Source organism: Mesitornis unicolor, unplaced genomic scaffold, assembly GCF_000695765.1.
Source record: "Mesitornis unicolor isolate BGI_N332 unplaced genomic scaffold, ASM69576v1 scaffold26772, whole genome shotgun sequence".
In the NCBI taxonomy this organism is placed as follows: domain Eukaryota; kingdom Metazoa; phylum Chordata; class Aves; order Mesitornithiformes; family Mesitornithidae; genus Mesitornis; species Mesitornis unicolor.
In genome coordinates, this window is record NW_010167620.1 from 7,432 (window position 1) to 25,905 (window position 18,474).

At 37.8% G+C, this 18,474-nt stretch overlaps 1 protein-coding gene across 1 annotated transcript in view; it reads right to left on the minus strand.

The window, feature by feature from the left end:
* SLC13A4 (solute carrier family 13 (sodium/sulfate symporter), member 4) overlaps nt 1-17,138 on the minus strand; it is a gene marked incomplete at its 3' end in the record, with an annotated part of 24,325 nt that extends 7,187 nt beyond the window's left edge. Inside the window, exons 1-9 of the mRNA XM_010178758.1 lie at nt 17,040-17,138; nt 10,924-11,052; nt 8,212-8,348; nt 7,477-7,658; nt 6,663-6,717; nt 5,422-5,461; nt 4,697-4,774; nt 3,010-3,200; nt 1,621-1,740 (exon numbers count right to left, since the gene is read on the minus strand). Of these exons, the coding sequence (XP_010177060.1) occupies nt 1,621-1,740; nt 3,010-3,200; nt 4,697-4,774; nt 5,422-5,461; nt 6,663-6,717; nt 7,477-7,658; nt 8,212-8,348; nt 10,924-11,052; nt 17,040-17,138 (1,031 nt within the window). The remainder of the gene's footprint in view (nt 1-1,620; nt 1,741-3,009; nt 3,201-4,696; nt 4,775-5,421; nt 5,462-6,662; nt 6,718-7,476; nt 7,659-8,211; nt 8,349-10,923; nt 11,053-17,039) is intronic.
* Between the last annotated feature and the right edge of the window lie 1,336 nt (nt 17,139-18,474).

Genomic DNA, 18,474 nt, shown 5'->3' on the forward strand with positions numbered 1-18,474 from the left:
GAATTTGCATAGCTTAAGATGCAGGCAGGCCCTGTCTGGTTAACAAAAAGTCTTAAACAGGCTTTTCATTTCACTTGTAAATGGGCACCTAGGTGACATGTGTTTTTCATGTGCTTAGCACTGCCCTGCACCTATAAGTATTTACATTTCCTTGCAAACCTTGCTCCTAGACTCCAGTAAAATCCACCAGCAGTAATGCAGCCGTTGGAAAAGAAGAGCTATATGGTTTATAATAACCAGTTCTGTAGTGATGGTTTGATGCTTAGGTCTGCTTTGCTGGCAAAAATCTTTGGGGTTAGTAAGAACAGATTGATGACACTGGGCTTCCTAGGAAAAGAACGTGAACTTTACGGGAATTCAGTAAACATTGATGCACAAGCATTAGGCAGCTGTTTCAACATGTTATAAGTGTTTCTAGGCTTAGGAGGATGTGAAGGCAGAGTGTTGTAGCTAAACTCCTAACATAATATGTTCATAAATGAACTGCAGTAAACAGGAGTCAGAGATTAAGAAGGCTTGGAATCAACCAGTACTTCTCAAAAAGTCAATAATGCTTCAGTCTCTGGTATTATTTAGAACTACATTAATCAGCATGAGGTCTTGGATGCATTGTGGAATTTCAATTATATTTATTTACAAAAAAAAAAGAAAGAAAGTAATTGAGAATCGTGTTAGGGCCTGTTTATTCGTAAGATTAAAAAAAAAAAGATAATTTTTTTTAGCCTTTTCATTTGGAACTACAAGGCTCAGGAGACTGACTGAGAAGGACATGGAACTATTCACCTCTAAATTACCTCTTCAAATCCAGTCAAGGTCAGCAGCAAGCAGAAATCATTATCATTTTATTCATTGTTTTATGTGAAATAAATTAGTGATGTCAGTTCAGTTTACTTTTAAGAGTAATCTAAATCAAATTAAAGCCACATTAATTCTGAGTAAATGTGTCTGAGTAAATGTGCCTGCACCACAACTTAATGCAGATTAAGTAATCCACTCTAAATGCACACATTTAGTCAATTTTCATTAACTTTGCTGAGTGCCTCTGCAAAGAGAATACGTGGTACAAATTAACTAGGAAACTGAGCTTTGTTCTTATTTTGTGGCTAAGGGACTTACTGGTATCAAAAAGTATTAATCTCTTAGGCTGTGAGTCCTTTCCATTTTAAAGATAAATCTATCTGGAGTCTGTTTACCTTTAATTTTAACTGACCTTACAATAATTTCATTTGTCTGGGGGCAGATCTGAAAAATGACTTGTTCACTTGCAGTTATTTTTCCATTCATCTTTTAAGCTGTACTTTTCCAAAAGGACTTTTAACAAGAGTTTTTGACCACAATGGCATCCTCATGATCATGAGACTCAAAAAATCAGTTGAATGCATCATAAGGATTTCCATCAGGAATACCTTGGCATTTCACTCTCAAGCAGCAATACTGTACACTGCTGTCTGTGCAGCACAGCTAAGCAATAAGATTTTCTCTGGTAATTGTTCTGGCAAGAAGAAGGAAGTTGTGCCTTATTTTTTGTCATTTGCAACTGGAAATGTCTTTATGAGACAAGTTCTTTGGGAGCCACACATGCCCTGCTTTTGTAATCCATCTTGGACAATGTGCACTCACTTGCAACCCAAGAACAGCCAATGCATCCAGAACCAAGTCAGCACCAACATGATGAGGGAGATGGGGAAACTGAACAAAAACCAGGTTCCAAAATTCACTACTTCAGCATTTGGGTAGTGGCTATAAAGGGAAAAAAAAGATTCACTGGAAGTTAGAACAGTAAAAAGTCAAGCACCTCCAGTATACATCGATGCACACACATATACATGTATATATATTTGTCATGACATGATAGAAAAATTTCATCAGTATGTATTTACAACAGCTGCATTATATGCACATAGTGAACCCAATTGCCGAAAATGTCAACCATTGACCACGCCTTACCAACAGATGAGCCATATGGCACTTCACTTTACAATCAGATGGTCTGGATTGTCTATCCAGCTTTGAAAACCCTTAGAGTTACCAAGAGTGAAATTCTGGCCCTTCCTGTGTTTTTTATTAAAGCTCTTTTTCGTGTCAGCAGGCTTAAGAATGGTTTTATCCAGAATCTTTTTGTGTATCTTATCAGGATTATAGCCTGCTGGTTTCTAACAGTGATGTCTGATATGTGCATTTGTTGGAACTGTCATAACATTGATATCTTTGAAAAATCTGTGAAATCCAAATCCTTAGGTTAAGGATAGCTTCCAATTTTTTTATTTTATTTTTTTTTTGGCTAACACTATTTCAGAGAGAGAAATTAAGGTTACCATGACAGCAGTGGCAGCAGTAGATCAGAATCAGGTTTGAGCTTGGATGCATGTCTGTGCATGAGGAGAAGTACCACCAGTCTTCTGACAGAGGTAGCATTCATGTCTTTCAGAGCCCTTGGCTTATATGATAAATGAAATACTTAACTGATCAGAGAGTTGCTTCCCATCTTATATGCAGCAAAGGTGTAAGACCACATTTCTAAGTTAGTTTATTTTTGCACTGCATGTTGAACAGCCCAAATACCACTAGTGATGCCACTAGGTTCACCATAAGAACTCACTGTCTAAGAACCCATAGAACAAGTCGTAGCTGATGTTGTGACATTTCTTCTTTTGTTAGTATTTCTCTTCATCTTCTTTGCTGTATTATCATGGCCTTAGTGTTTACTTTTCCAGGGTGCCTGCTGCCTTCATGATAGTCAGTATGTAAAATCAAAAGAAGTTTCTGAAAAAATGTAAATTTTAACACATGCTTAGGAATTTTTGTTTTGCATGGGAGAAAGACATGGATATGTATTAACTTAAGCTCCTCCTTTAAACCATTAGCCATTAAAGTAAAGGACGAAGCAAATTGCTTTCAAAGAGACTGTGTCTTACATGGGTTCCTTGAGGTAGTTACCAAACTACAGGGAAAGCCACAGAGATGATAATGACCCAATCACCATTCTCACACAACCACAGTATCACTTACTTGTTGAAGTGCTCTAAGAATATGAGGCTAGTGGAGGTCCCTATGATGGTTGTCAGTCCTCCAATGGTTGCCGCGTAGGAAATACTCAGTGAGAGGCATTTACAGACCATGTGGTCATGCCTGGTTTGATACCGGTACTTAGTGCTCAGGCCCAGTTCCGAGGGTTTGGGAGGCAGGACCAGTATCTGAGCCTGTGAGGGGATATATTCACCAAAGAAAGCAGGTGATCAGAACAGCAACCCAACTTGCTCTAATGCCGTGATGATACTGGTCATGGAGAAACAACAAGTTTGCATAAGAGAGGGCATTTTTTTCTTCACAAAGATTAAATGGGATCAGAACTAGAAACCTGTCCAGGGACCTGAAATTCCCTTGTCTGCAGCAGAAATGTAGGACAAACAGTAATCAGACTCCTGGCTATGATTCGGCTCCAGTTCTGACTGGAATCTCAGCGGGATACTGAAAACCTCTGTGGGCTGCAGGGGCAGGATGCCAGCTCTGCAGCATTAGGAATCCATAATCCTTGAGGCTTATGAGCAGCCAGCAGACAAATTCTTGGTGGACTTTTTGCACTCATATTGGCTCAGGGCCTCTAATTAGGAATGGAGTGGTAGAGGTCTCAGAAATGGCATGAAAAAGTCTAGGCAAATGGAAATATGAAGAAAAAGCTGCAGGAAAATGTTGCTCCACTTCTTAGCAGCGACAGGAAAGTCTCTGTGTTGGTAAATCAAGTTCTTGTACTGGAAAAAATGTACAGTAATTCAAGGCACTTCACATGCAACCCAGGTCTGTAATTTAGGATGAGGAAAAAAGCAACAAGTGCTTCAGATAGATTTGTTAAATTTATTCATTTGGATTTAGGTTTAAGTGGTAAAATCATTCATGCTACAGGTTCATCACCATTTTGAGACTACCCTGGCTAAAATTCTTGTAGGTTAAAGTGAAGTGAGTATATTTGTTACAAAATAACCACTGAATATGTACAGGGAAATGGGTATAAAAGGAAATTAATATCAGGAGCAGCGTATTAGCATTTTTTTGAAACGTACACTCAGATTCTTTTGAACTGTGAATGTAAATTCCTGTGTTGATTTTAGCCTAACCTTTCCTGGACATGAACTTACCCCATCAAGATACTACATGATTGTAGCCTGAACAGCAATCACTTCTTGGATCCACTAAAGAGAAGTAGAAATACTGGAATCCTCCACGTAATGGAGGATTTTGAGGGTGGATATTTGGCAAGACAAAAAGGAAATGGGTACTAAGACTACCTAACAAACTGGCTAAACAGTTTGCTGCTGATTTAGTTGTGAGTAGGATATTGTGTGTCAAGGACTGTTATTTTTGAGTTGGGCTATTTTCCAAGGATACTTTTCAAAAAGGAAGTGGGTAGAACAGCCAAACAAGAATAGAAACTTGTGATGACATTTCTGAATGTAAAGCTAAATGAATTGTACTAGCCATTGGGGAAGAGTCTTCTGAAAATACCTGTGCTGGGGCATCTAAATGGGAGTAAGAACTAGCAAAGGGACAAAGATTCATAGAATCACAGAATCATAGAATATTAGGAGTTGAAAGGGACCTCCCTGTAACATAACTTGCAAAGAACAAATAGAAAAGAGTGGGGAGCAAGTGATGTTCGTGTCTATCTTTTCCATCCCCCCCACGTCTAACATCTCCTTACCTGAGGTAGGTGTTGCCCATTGCTCTTAGAATTCATTGTTCCAATAGGGTTGGCTATCATGTGCACACCATTCATACTCTGTAGGGAGGCAAATGCCTTTGGATTAGCCTTTCTTCTGTTCCTAGAGGGGCTTAGATTAGAATTCTTAATGTTTTGTAAAGGTCATGGGTAGTAGGCTTTTGAAAAAAATAAAACAAAATGAACCACTAAAATTTTAGCTGTAAACTTTACACTGGGGAAAAAAAAATAAATTAAAAAAACCAACAACCTTAAAGTGGTCTTAAAAGTCAGATTATAATAGGCTTAGATCTTCTCCTTCTACCATGCATGAGGATCTAACAGATCCCTTGCTGGAGGCTATGACTTTGTGTTATCTGTTAGTTCTTCTAGTAACGAGGTGTCTCAGCTGCAGAAGCTGGCAGTACCTGGATGATAAAAGATCGCGCCTGACCTTGCTAGAAACTATTTCTAACCAACTGTTACTTTGCTGACAGAATCTCATGATCTCTGAAAGTAGGTACAGCAAGCACTACATAGCTAACATTCCCCAACTTGATTTGAGCTGACAGGTTGAATACAAAGCCGGACATGTACTCTCTGCTGACAACCACTACTTATTTGAAATAAAGGAAACAGTAGTTTGTTGCAGAGCTGTGTGGACTCTGCTCTGATGATTCCTGCATTGGAAGACATTGTAGCTCAGAAGATACTACCTATGACAATACCTTTGAGTGCATCAAGGAGCTGAAGTCAGTAGTAGTAGCACTAAAAACAAAGAAAGGAAAATATACTTTAAAAATGCCTGTTCACCCAGCTCCCTCAAAAGGCACACATCTTGGGTAGGAGGGGAAACATCTGCAGAAGAACTAGTGCCTACTGAAATGGTGAAGAATACCATTTACTAGTACCTCTTATGTGGTATCTTGGCCAGATACGTGAATTGCCATTGTTTCACAGCTCTGTCTCTAGCTGTGTTTCCACCCCCATGAAAGAGAGAAAAAAAATGTATTCTAGATAGTATATACACCGTTCTAGGAATAAACTCCATTCACAGTGTAGTGAATCACTGGGCAATCCAGTGCTACCACTGCCTTATTTTACTCAAGTTCTTCCTTGCCAACTTCTCCAATGCTGTTTCTGACCACCGATCTGTACCACATTAAAGTCTTCACTAAAATCTGTCCTGTGTGGCATGTGGACCAGACAAACAATCTACTGAACTTTGACTTTGACATTGAAAACAGATTTAATTCCAGAAGATGTACTGCTTTTCTTTTCCCATCAAATTTCAAGCTCTTTTTCAAGTAATACTATTTTAATAACAGTTCTGTTATGAAATATCCCACACATACTCTTCAGTAGGGCTTAAAGGGATTAATGGCACAATACCAGACTGAAAATTTGTTTCTATACTGCACAGAAAATATGGCTGGGATAAAAAGAAATAACAACAGAGGGAATATTGGAAAACCCATTAATCTCCAGATTAATGAGAAAACTATTTAGATCTTGTGAGTTAATTCAACATATGCTGTTTGAATGATAATGTTTGTTTGAAAGTAAATTTTTAAAGGTGTAACAAGAACTTGTTTCTCTTTTATTTTGAACAATTGTGAACAAAATAGAAAGACTATTCCTTCAGGGGAACAGAAATAAAAAATGATGGACAGCAGTCTTTACACAGCCTAAACACAGGCTTGAAAAGATCTTTCAAACCCTGAGAAACATTTTCCATCTCTCTAAAATGACCATAGTGTTAAAAAATAAATGAATCCTGGGAAGTTCTAGTGAGATCCAGACCATTACATTAATACCATTTCTCATATAAGCCTTCTTTGCCAACCACATCTAAAACATTCACTTGTAAGCTTCTGCTTGCCCTTCCTGGCTCTACTTCTGCATTCATCTCAGTGCAACCTGTGTAGGGCTCAAATCTCCAGTCGTGATGTACAGGGTTCATTCTTACTCCTCATTGATGAAGATAAGCTCCAGTGAAGGTTGGCTGTGCTTTTCGCTGAGACCTGCAATGAAGGAAAAGAAAGCAGCCCTGGGGGTAAGAACTGAGCTGAGCCCGTGGGCCACACCACTGAATGTGGAGAAGCAACTGCAAACAAAAGCTTCTCTGAACCCTTTCAGGTGCTCTGTGACCCTTACGTAGAATTATATTGTGTCATATTGTCCCAATCACATGCCTCTGGCACTTAAAAGGTTATCATACCTACGTATAATAAGCAATGTTAGAAGACATCATTTTCACCCTGGAATCTGTGAATTTAAAGAAAATAAAGATTCTTTTCTTCCCAAGTCCATCCTTTCTGAGAAGGAGTGAACAGAACAAACCTTAAAGCTCTTATATATATTTTTTTTTTTTTTGTGGCACCTGCTCTGACCTAGACAGCCTGGAAGGACAGGAGTAGAATGGGCAAGCATGAGATTGTCACAGAACACACTCGGGACTCTTCTACATTTCTTTGACTTTCTTCTCAGAGATATCCTTCCAACCCTGTAAAATCCTGTGACCGAAGAGTTTATGACACACAAACTCCAGTACATGCCCTAGTTCAACATTCTTTCCCACGTGTAGTTCTCCTGTCACATCTTGAAACTTTCTTCCATTTTTTGAAAGAAATACCAGAGTACCAAAAGAAAGAGTATAGGCCAATGTCTTTGTCAGTACAAGTCAGATAGGCCTGACCTCGATAGAATTTGAATAACGTGTATCAGCAAATCTGGTCACTGATAAACAAACGAGAAAAAGAATGGCCAATATTGACAAATACCTGTTGGCTTGTTTTCTTCAATAATGGTGCTGCCTGCAGTACTGATGACCTCGTGCTCCTCCTCAGCATTCACTAGCTCCTGGAGCACTGCCTCCACAATTGGCATCACCATAGCTGTGGTGGATGTGTTGGAAAGCCACATGGAGAGCACCGTGGTGCAACACATAAAGCAAAGCAGCAACCTGGAGTACAACGCAGGGAAATCTTCTTGAGGCACTTTCAGAAATTTTAACGGCCACCTTGCCTAACATTTTAATTAGTCAACTGATAATTACATGGGGTATTTTTCTCTTAGTGGCTGCCAAAATACCATGCTGTGCACAGCTAAAATGCTTGCCTTATACTGAGAACTGTCATAAAACAATGTATCATTGGAAGCTGTTTGCTGCCCCACATGGAAATCAGAACATGACTTAAGAAACAGTGATTTTCAGCCTATCTAGGATTTAAGCATCCTATTGTGTTTGCCAAACAACAGGCAAAGAAGGAACAAAGAGACTAAAGTCAGTATCAGTAAAAAAATAAAAAGCAAAGGGTCAAGCCAAGGAGTAGGAGATGACAGAAAGAGGGTGAGAAAATTGGTAAGCTTTCAAACTCTGAAAGGAAAGGTGGGTAGGGAAAAGAGCACCAAATAAAGCTAGCTGTTGGTCATGGATGGAAAAGTTAGAGATGTTATTTGTCTTTCAAGCTGCTGCTGTCAACCTCAGACTACTCTGAAGTCAAAGGTTCACTCACATGCCTGGCTTTGCTCCAGCCATCATGACCATACGCAGAGCGATTCGCTTGTGGAGATTCCACTTTTCTACAGAAGCTGCCACACAAATCACACCCATGAGGAGTAAAGTTGTGTTCTTGAAATATTCAGCAGCCACCTGCAGTAAGGGCAAGGGAATAATAGTTAGAAAAGCAGTAACCACCATACACAGAGAACAGGCTGAATTAGAAGTACGGTATTGTGGATTTTTCCCCCCTCGAGAAAGAATGACAGGGAGCTTGAGAAAATTAAGAATTCATAAGTCAAAATGTTCTCTTTAATCTCTTTCACGCTGTGTTTATGAATAACAAGTCTCTATATCCATTTGCTAGGAGGTTTCTCAGCTTTGAAGAGATCAAGGGAAATTTTACTTCTCTGAGGATGATGTTCACTGCCTGCAGTTAATATACTCAGCTAGGCCCAGAGTGAAACAGTTACAGACAGACTTCTGCACTGAAGGCAGCTAATTCATGTGCTTCATCTGCTTTTTCATTCTGGAGAAATTGTTGTCTATCTTATTTGTTCTGGTTCAACTGTTGGCCAAAATGTAGCATCCCTAGAACCTAGAACATCAAAAGTCCTTTGGGACATACTCTCTGCATGCAATAAAGAAAAGTTGGGATATTGCTGTGATGATCCACAAACCCTGTGCCAGAACTTTTCACAATGGAAATCTATCTCCATTGTATCAGGAAAATACATCAAAATTTAAAAAAGAGAACTTTAATTTAAAGGGGATGTGCAAAAATCATCAACTGACTCAGGAAAAAATTCGGAGACCATGTATGGTCCTTCAAAGCAATATTCTTGAATGTGAGGCTTGCTAAGGTACAAGAAGATGTTCTGTAAAGTGACTGCAAAAATAATAAATGACACAAATCAAAACATTCAAACACACACGTACACTCCCTCTCTTGTGTGAAAGCAAACAAAATGGGAGAAAATAAAAGTTACAGACAGATGCTTGGAGTCTAGCTAAATTTTTCATTTTGTTCCCAAGCGGTTACTGGAATATTTTTCCTAAAAGCCTCCATAGTTTCTTCAGTTTAAAACTACTTCTCTAACCAAATGTAGATGCCAGCATTTAAAAACTATTAAAATCAGTAGAAGCAGCATTTTTTCCATTGTCCTCAATTGTACTGATGCTCCTCCATAAAAGTGTAAGAATGACACTGGTGTTACTTTATGAAAACTGCATCGAGTTAAGTATTTAATTATATTTATTTCACAAATCCCCATGGTGACCTAAATAGACTTGGCCATCATAGTTGTGTGTCAGAACTTTTAAATACCACTTTTTTGGACTTCTTCCACTAGTTTCTTTCTCGTTAACTTTTTTTTCCTGCTACTTTGTTAAAAAAAGATCTTAAACTGAATGAAAGAAATCCATCAGACCAGCAGCACAAAGAATGTGTTGTTTTCCTTTATTCCTTTCACAGTCATTTTGGAGAAACTAGTGAATACTAATATTGTTCTTAAAAAACACATACATGTATACGACACACTGGCTTATATTCTTGAGCCCTTGTGAGTTATTTATGGCTTAAACTGCTAGGCAAGAAGCCTGGGTTTCTATGGCACTCCGGAACAGCAGACGGGTAATACAGCAGCATCATCAGAGTTGTTTATGTTAAAATACAGGTTTTTATTTCTGTTCCTGAAGCAAATACTACATTCTCTGCAGTAGTTCCACTGTCATTTACTTTGATATTACATTGAATTTCTGTCAGGATGCTCTTAAATTTTCCTTCTCCAATATGCTGCATAAAATTTTTTAATGAAAATATGTAACTAGTTTACTTTTATGTTAGGGAAAAAAATCCTGAAAATATTTAACTATGTTGGTATGGGAATGTACCTGATTATATTACACAGTTGTTACACCATTGGGAGGAATAAGGCAGGTCATAAAACTCTTGGTTCATGCTTGACTCCATCCATTTGTGGGCATGCCCAGTGTCAGACTGTATTAGAAATTCAAAAATTTTATGGTTGCTATATATTCTTCTGTATTCTTATCCGTATTTCTAGTCCTTATAAATAAAGTGTGATTTATCGCCCTCTCATCCTCCAAAAAGAGAGATAAAAAAGCAGGAAAAAAGAGGTTGTAGATGAAATAAAATCATATCATGAAAGAAAATAACATTCGCCAAAAACTAAAGTAAGCAAATTCAGATGTGATCAAAGATACCTTTTTTTTGTATAGCTAGTGCTTTGCTCATGGCTACAAGGCAGCACTAAGGTTACAGCTTGGAAAAAGGACTAGACATTTACTTGAATAACAAAATTATCTAGTCTCATACAGTAAATTGTAACTGGTTTTAGAATAAATGGACTCATGCCTTATACGACATCTATAAATGTAATTTAAAGGAGACTTTTCAGATTATCCTATAAGTGCTGGTTACATGATTTTGGAGGACAGGGGATTTGGGCCCCTTTGATGCAATAGGTTTTGGGAATTGTTGTTGATACAGTAGCTGACAGGATGGACACCCCATTAGGCTAATATAGTCATTCCTATATGTATCTTCAGTAGAAAAAAGAGCTGATCGGCCCAAGTTACACATTACAAGTTGTACAATTCTTCCTCCCACATGTCTTAGTCTTGCTAGTCCACTAAGATTATTTTTATTCAGATAATTAACTGAGAGTAAGAAGATTAAATGATAAAAGGTGCACACTGGTCTGACCTCACTGGACTTCATTACTCCAAAAAGTGGGTATAAGAAAGCAGGAACTAAGGCTGCTGCACCAAGAGGTACTGCTTCAGAGACCCAGTATACAGCCGTCACAATCAGCACATAGGCACATGAGGCTTCCTGTAGGGAGAAAGCATGAAGGTTACATGTTACTGCCACACCACCTGCACAAACCTTGTGAATGCGTTCATAGGACTCATCAGACCATGATGCCTGGACTTAAAAAACTCAGCACCAACTGCATAAGGACCTCCTAAGTCACAGCTCTTTGGATCTGCATCTAGGCTACCATCGAAAAGGCTAGTTCCAGAAGAGGATGCTAATGAAAGGTTTGTCGCATAAGCTGTGGCAAAACCTTGGACTAAACATATTTATCAGCAAAATAATAGTTCCAAGTGCATTTACAGATTTGTTTGAATTTCATAATCCAATATTTACCAAACATTCAACCATGACTCCTCAGATTAGGCCTGTGGAGCTGGTGTTTCTACACAGCTGTCTCCAATGTTGATCAAGAACAGGAATCCGTAGTTTTCAGGATCAGACAAGAGCATTCACATTTGCCATAGCATGGATAAAGCCACATTGTGGCTCTTTTGGGAAATGCTCTGAAAGATTGCTTTATTTTAAACAGTGTGCAAACCTACATTTTTTGTCCGTTGACTTTATTTTCTCAGGTGATTTATACAAACCCTTGGTAGTCAACCATGGACTGAAAGGGCTTAGAGGCAAGGAGTTAATAAAATTTGCTGCTGTCCAATGTCTGGTAGAGAAAGCTTCAACAACATCATTCTGAACATTCAAGAAGAGCTGGTATGGAGAAAGGTGCTGTCTGCTGAATATTTTTACAGGAAAACACAGCTAGTATGTGGAATTGTTCTGGTCCATTTCTTAGATATGTCTTTATTTATGGCATTCAGTAGAGTTCTCCTTAGGCTTAGTTTGTTATGCTTAGAAACCTGGGAATATTTTCTGCTAATAATTACAGAGATTGCCCTCAGGAAAATATTTTTCCTTTTCTCAAATTGGAAGCCAGATCTTGTACTGGGTCTAACTGGCAGTTCTATGGAACCGCATAGGTCTGCATTGATTTACACCTGCTATAAATCTACCTGTCAAGAAGCCATACAAGAAGTACCCACAGATCCTTGTGCAAATCAATAAGCATGTATTACACTGCATTTTTTTTTGCAATCAATTTTGCAAGCAAGTTGGTAAAGTCTAAAGTAAGACTATACATGAATGTGGATTCAATGGAATGAATCAATGGCTTGTATTTAAATTCATGTTTATAGATGTCCTTTTATACATTACCCCTAACAAGGAGCTACAACCAGCCATTCCTCTTTTTTAGCATTCTTTATAGTAATAACAGGCAGAACATAGCTCAGAGAAAAAGTTAAGATAGATTGCTCTTTGCCATTTCTTTTACTTCCTTAAAAATTGCAGCCAAGCTCACTCGTAAGCTTGGGTTTAAATTAGCTGCCAGACCTTGCTTGCTTTGACTCCTTTTTAAGAAAAGTGTAACATTAAACATTTCTAATTCAAGAAAGCAAGGCCACCAAAATAACTGAAACAAGATTATCAAGAAAAATAATTTATTTGAATCAGATAAACTCCAAATCCTTTAGAGACTATAAAAAGTATCTGAAAGGCTATTGGAGAATTTTAGCTCTGGATTGTTCCTTTATGAATGGTCAAATACTCTGAATGACACAGAAATGAGCATATTAGTTTCTCTTCCTCAACTATTATAGAAGAGTGGTTTAGGCTTTTAACTCTCCAGTACAGGTTTCACTAGTCTTCTGTGACCAAGTCCTTCAGCAAAATATTACAATAGGACATTGTATTGCAGTTGTAGCTTCAGTGCTACCAAGGAAAAATTATAAGAGAGGCTAGAGAAGCTTGTCTTAGAATGAATGAGATCAGAGGGAGATTTTTTAAATATTCATAGATTATGAAGCATGCATTTTATAAAATGGAATTGCTATGCTGGTTGAAACTCCAAAGACTGGTGTTCAGTCTGTAACAACTTCAAGTGATCACTCAGTAAAAAGACCAAATAAATATTTTTGACTTAAAAATATAAATAAATTGAGATAAGTGAGATCACAGACATTATAGATTTTTAGTAATCTCTACTAGAAAGACAAAACTATTTTAGATAAGAGTCACAGAGCTGATGAATTGGCTCATAAACATTAACGGACTTTCTGCTCAGTCACCTTTTAACTACATTGAACTTCGTGGTTAATATTCCACAGAAAGCAGAGCATAGGGTTATTTTTGTAACCCAGTGACTATTTGGCATAAGTTTTTTTATTTTTTAACTCTTTATTTTCTGCTAACAAACTACTATGTTTGCATGAGCTCTGTATAACATTCAGCAGTTGCCTGAGGAGAAAAATGCCTTTTAATGAAAATCATCAATTTTTATTTTAAAACAGTACAGATAGAATCATAGAATGGCTAGAGTTGGAAAGGATTTTAAAGATCATCTAGTTCCAACTCCCCTGCCGTGGGCAGGGACACAACCCACTAGACCTCGAAGCCCTGTCCAACCTGGCCTTGAACACAATCAGGGAGGATATAAGATCCAAGAGATACGTTTTGCAAAAAAATAATAAAATTAATTTAATCCTAAACCTTTTCCAAACTATTTTCTTACTCCAAAAATATACTCTTCAATTTCTTCGAGCATAGATTGTTATTTTCTACTGCTCATCTGTGGGACAATAAAGTATACTGATAGTGGTTATAGACTAGGACAAAGGGAAGTTGCATCTCTATCAAAACCTAGATGGGATGGACACTGAGTCTTTGTGCTTTCTATATACTAGGCTGTAATGAGTTTACAAACAAAACTAAAATAAACCACATTTTTAAATGGTATAAAACTGAATAGCAAGTACTAGGAAAGCCAAGTTTTATAATCTCCACTAAAAACTTAATCTGCTTGTCTAGCAGCTTTCTCTATTTATTTTCTCAGTGCTTTAAGCCAGCTCGTTTCCAAGAGAAACCATATTAATCTCTTCTATTTAAGTGAACTGAATTTATATATTTAATTAATGGTTACCAGAGCTACTAAGTACTGGACTGAAGTAGTGGCTGTATAATTTTAACTGCTTCACCCTGCTCACTTCTTGTTGTACAGCTGAAAATTACTGTTAAGCCCAGGGCTGGAAGCAGGGAATAGGAAAACATGTGATGGTTGAAGGGACCATCACATACCTTCAGTCGGTCCCTCAGGGGAAAAGAAAAGAGGAGTTGAAAGGAAGCCATGCTTAAAAATTCCACATTATGTGTAAAACCTCTGCAACTAAAACATCTAAGGATCTCAGAGTGATTTAAAAGAATAAACCTTGTGTTGGAGATTTTCCCACTTAAGGCTGTGTGTTGCTTATCTTGCATGCAGGCGTGTGGTTAAGCTGTGCAAAGAAGAGGTTGTCTAACCACTGGACTACCACCTTTGAGCTGATGGGATCACACACATTCCTTCCCTTCAGCTTGTGTAACTAAAAACAAAGGTGAATGAAAGTGTGCCATCCATAGGTGTTCAGAGCATGATCTGAGCTTTAGGGTCCATTGTGCTGATTTGGTGTGTCAAGGTGTCAACATCACCTAATGTTGCAAGTCTCAGAACTTACAGCAACTCTTTCTGATTTTTGAGGAGTCAACCATGAGCCCTTGATTGTGTTCAGCGTAGCCACAGGATCAAGGCTCATTAGAGAACCTGCTCACAACTGACTGAATTCATGATTAACAGTGGCTTTATAAAAAAGGTGGATAAAGATGAAAAAAAAGAGGCAAAATTGCTCTCATATCACTGTTAACAATGAAGGAAATAAGGACAGAATTAAAAAGACATAGAGTTTGTAAAGCACACAGTGATTTTATCTGTATGTGTAATTATCTGAAAGGCACATATGCTTGTCCCAAATCTGCTGTACAAGTGAGAGTTCAGATATAAACTTCAGAAAGGGAAGAAGAAATCAAGCAAATTTTCTCAGGTTTATTTTTTACCTAACCATTTCTTGTCACAAAATAATAGAAAAGAAGCTGTGGACATTATTCCTATAAACCTTATCTGCAAACAGTTCTGCATCCCTGTGCTCCCGTTGATCACTCTTGTCACTACACATTTGACATTTCCAGAATTGTGCTGATATCATCAAAGAAGCTGCAAGATGATTCCCTGAAGAAATGCAAATGTAAACCTCCTGGTAAATCTGATCTCTACAGGAAATTCAGAAAACTGATATAATTGTCTGCCAAATGAAAATATAAGTCAGCAGGAGACAAATTTAATCTTCAGATTTAATAAATAATAATATGTAATGGGTTGTAACAAGGTAAATACTACACTAAACCACTTGAATAGCATATTGTAAACTGAGTTTATTTGGTGTAGATGTTTTCTTAATAGCATTATAAATATTTGTCCAACTATGGGTTGAATTCGTGGCTATATTTTACCATCTGTGGTCATTTATGTATACATAAAGTGGATGTAAAACATCATCTGATGGCTTTTATTATCACTTTGCAATAAAGCAACACCATGAGGTGCAGTGTAATAGTGCAGAGGAACTTGTACTGTATCATAGCAATTCTTAGAGCAATACTGTCAGTGAACTTCTGTTTCAGCACCCATCTGATGCTATTACAATTCCCTTGGTTATTAAAGAGTTTCCTTATTGCATTCTGTGCCTCTGAATCTGATAGGGAGCAAACATGAGTGACAAATTCTAGTGCAATGAATCTCACATTTCCTTGGAGGGGTTTTCAAGGGACACAGAGTATGCTGCATTTACAGTGTCACATGGGTATGTCAGGGAGTATCTGTTTCTTATGTTGCCCTTCCAGGGACATCGGGGGAAATTAAACCCTTTTTTAAAGCAAGCCTCCCTGAAATCGTGAGCCTTGCTGTTCTCTGAAGAATAACATGATTGTCTATCATTCATTCCCTCTCTTGAGAAAGAAAAGATGGAAAACGCTCATAAGAGTACAGCCAAGATACACATTGAAGTTCAGAAGAAGAAAACTGCAACATACAGCTCAGTGCTGTAGGAACATTCCTTTTTTATGAATCCTGTTTTTCTTTCTAAAAAAAATACTGTAGTTTTTTTGAAAACTGCTCTACATTTTCTAATCCTTTCAATTTATGTTTGATAAAGTAGTAGTATTCATAAATTCTCTGACAATAAAAGGAAGAATTAATCTAGCAGAACAGAGGAAGGAATGAAAATTGCTGCATCATTTCGCCGGATTTATGTCTACCACTATGGAAGCACCAGCTGTAAAATTTTTTAACACATTGCAAAGTTTGATAAGATAAACATCACCATCTCTATAAGGCGGGAAACATTGTTATTTTATGGTTTACATCTGCAGAGATATGGACAGAAAAGAGTTAACCACATGGCCAAGGCTACTCAGTAGCTCCAAAACAGTGTCAGGAATGCAGCTGCATTCACTCCCATTCCCTGGTCTTCCTGTTAAAAACAGACTATTCCCTCCTTTGTATTACTGTGTATGTCTCCGAGCCATCATTTATTAACCACTGTCAGAGGTGCAATGTTTCAGTAGAGTTGCCTGCACATTCAGAAAAACAGATCCCATCTATAGTCCTACATGTGTGTTACTGAGTCTTAGCTCCTGCCTCACTTGAATTGCTGTCCTATAAACCCCACTAAATTGAAAGTCCCTCTATGCATACTTATTATTAAAAACTACAGACACTAAAAGTACTCCTTTCAAAGACCTCTCCTTAAAGAAAATTTTATTGGATATATTTGTTTTGTTCACCCTTATACACACACATTATTGTAGAAAAGTAAGACATAGAATATTTCTGCTTTACAGTAGTGCTTTACTAGCGTGACCTGGTTCTTCAGCTCTGCTTATGACATGACTCTAGGCAGCTCTGGTTCTTACTGTGGTGATTTCTCAGTGACTTTCCCAGTCCTTCAAATTTTAGTCCTTGATTTTTTTAAGAGCAAGGTTTATTTAAGTGTTTGCATTTCTTTTTGCACACTGCAGGCTTACCCAGCGTAACTACCTACTGCACTCAGGCTTTTTAAAAAAAAATATGAAAATGTACTTACACTGCTGGGGTATAAAAGTGGCAAAGGAAGCAGCAGAAGCGGAATGAGAACAACGAGCAAGAGGTTTCTGGATCGGAGAATCTCTTTCATCATTGCCATACTCCTTTACTTTCTGGTGGCTTTCTTCTCCTTGGGTTGCTTCTCTAGTTCCTCAGACACTCCAACTTCCGCTCCTTGTTTACCTGTGCTTGGATTTCCCTGAAAGGTCTCTCACTGCCTCATTTCTTATCCCCACCCAGTCACCTAAAATTTCTTTATTCTTCAATTTGTTATTTTGAAAAGAAACTTTAATGATTTTTCAATAAAATGACATTCAGTTTAAGTAGGGCTCACCAGCAGATCCAAACTATTATTACACCATAACGTGCAGAGGTTTGAAAGATGGAGCATAGTGATCTTTTGACAATTTTTCTTTTTAATTCAGAATCACAAGTGTAGCTGTGTTGCATTCTTATCCCCAAGTTTTGAAAGGTATTTTTCTTTCATCATCCAGCAATGTAATTCCAGTTTTCATTAACTTGGTGAGATGTTTCAGGCTGCTTCTTTTCCTCCTGTTTGATAGTCTGAATGTCTCAAATACAGGTTTCTTTTCTGCTGGAAAACTATTAAAACAAAATATCTATTGTTCAGTGCACAGAAAAAAAAATAATTGCAGATATTCCTTCTTTAAAACAAAGAAAAAAATGCACCATCTGCAGCCCCTCCAGATTTTGTCTCTTTGCTGTAGTTTCAGCTTCTACTTTGTATCTACCTTTGCCCTACTTTTGTCCTGGAGTTGGAATTCACAGAGTGGCAATTCCAGCAAAGATTATACTTAGTCTCAAGATAAAAACTTGTTAAAAAGCTTCATGCAAATCTAATTCGCCAATAAGGGCTGTGGAAAGTAGTAGTTGCTCCACCCATTATCCAAAACCCAGTCAGAACATTTGAAAAAATCAACACATTTCTCTTTCTAACATGCACACATACATACAAAAAGACCTTTTTTAAGTTGCTGAACAGTTTGTTATTGTTTCAAGGTCCCAGTGCTGATGATAAATAAATAATCATTGTTTTCTAAACAGTATCTTTTGTCTTCAATGTTTCTTCCATCCTGATCCATGAATGTCACTTATTCATAAGGCAAGGACTGATCTCTGTCCTGATTCACTTGCTGTCAGTAACTGTAGGATTCAGACTTAAATTGAGAATTTTAGGCTTTCTACTCTAGTCTTCCAGTGCAGAAACATTTCTACAACTCTGCCACTATTAATGCTTTTTGTGAAGTACTGGAGATGGAGGACTGAATCCATTCACGGGTTGCATGCACAACCTGCAGATGGTAATCCATTTGCCCTGAATCTCATAGGAAGCCACACGTCCAAGATTTTCCATGCTTCCAGACTCTGATTGCGTATCAGAGCAATGGTGCTTTGCTGGTCAGTTACAAACTGAG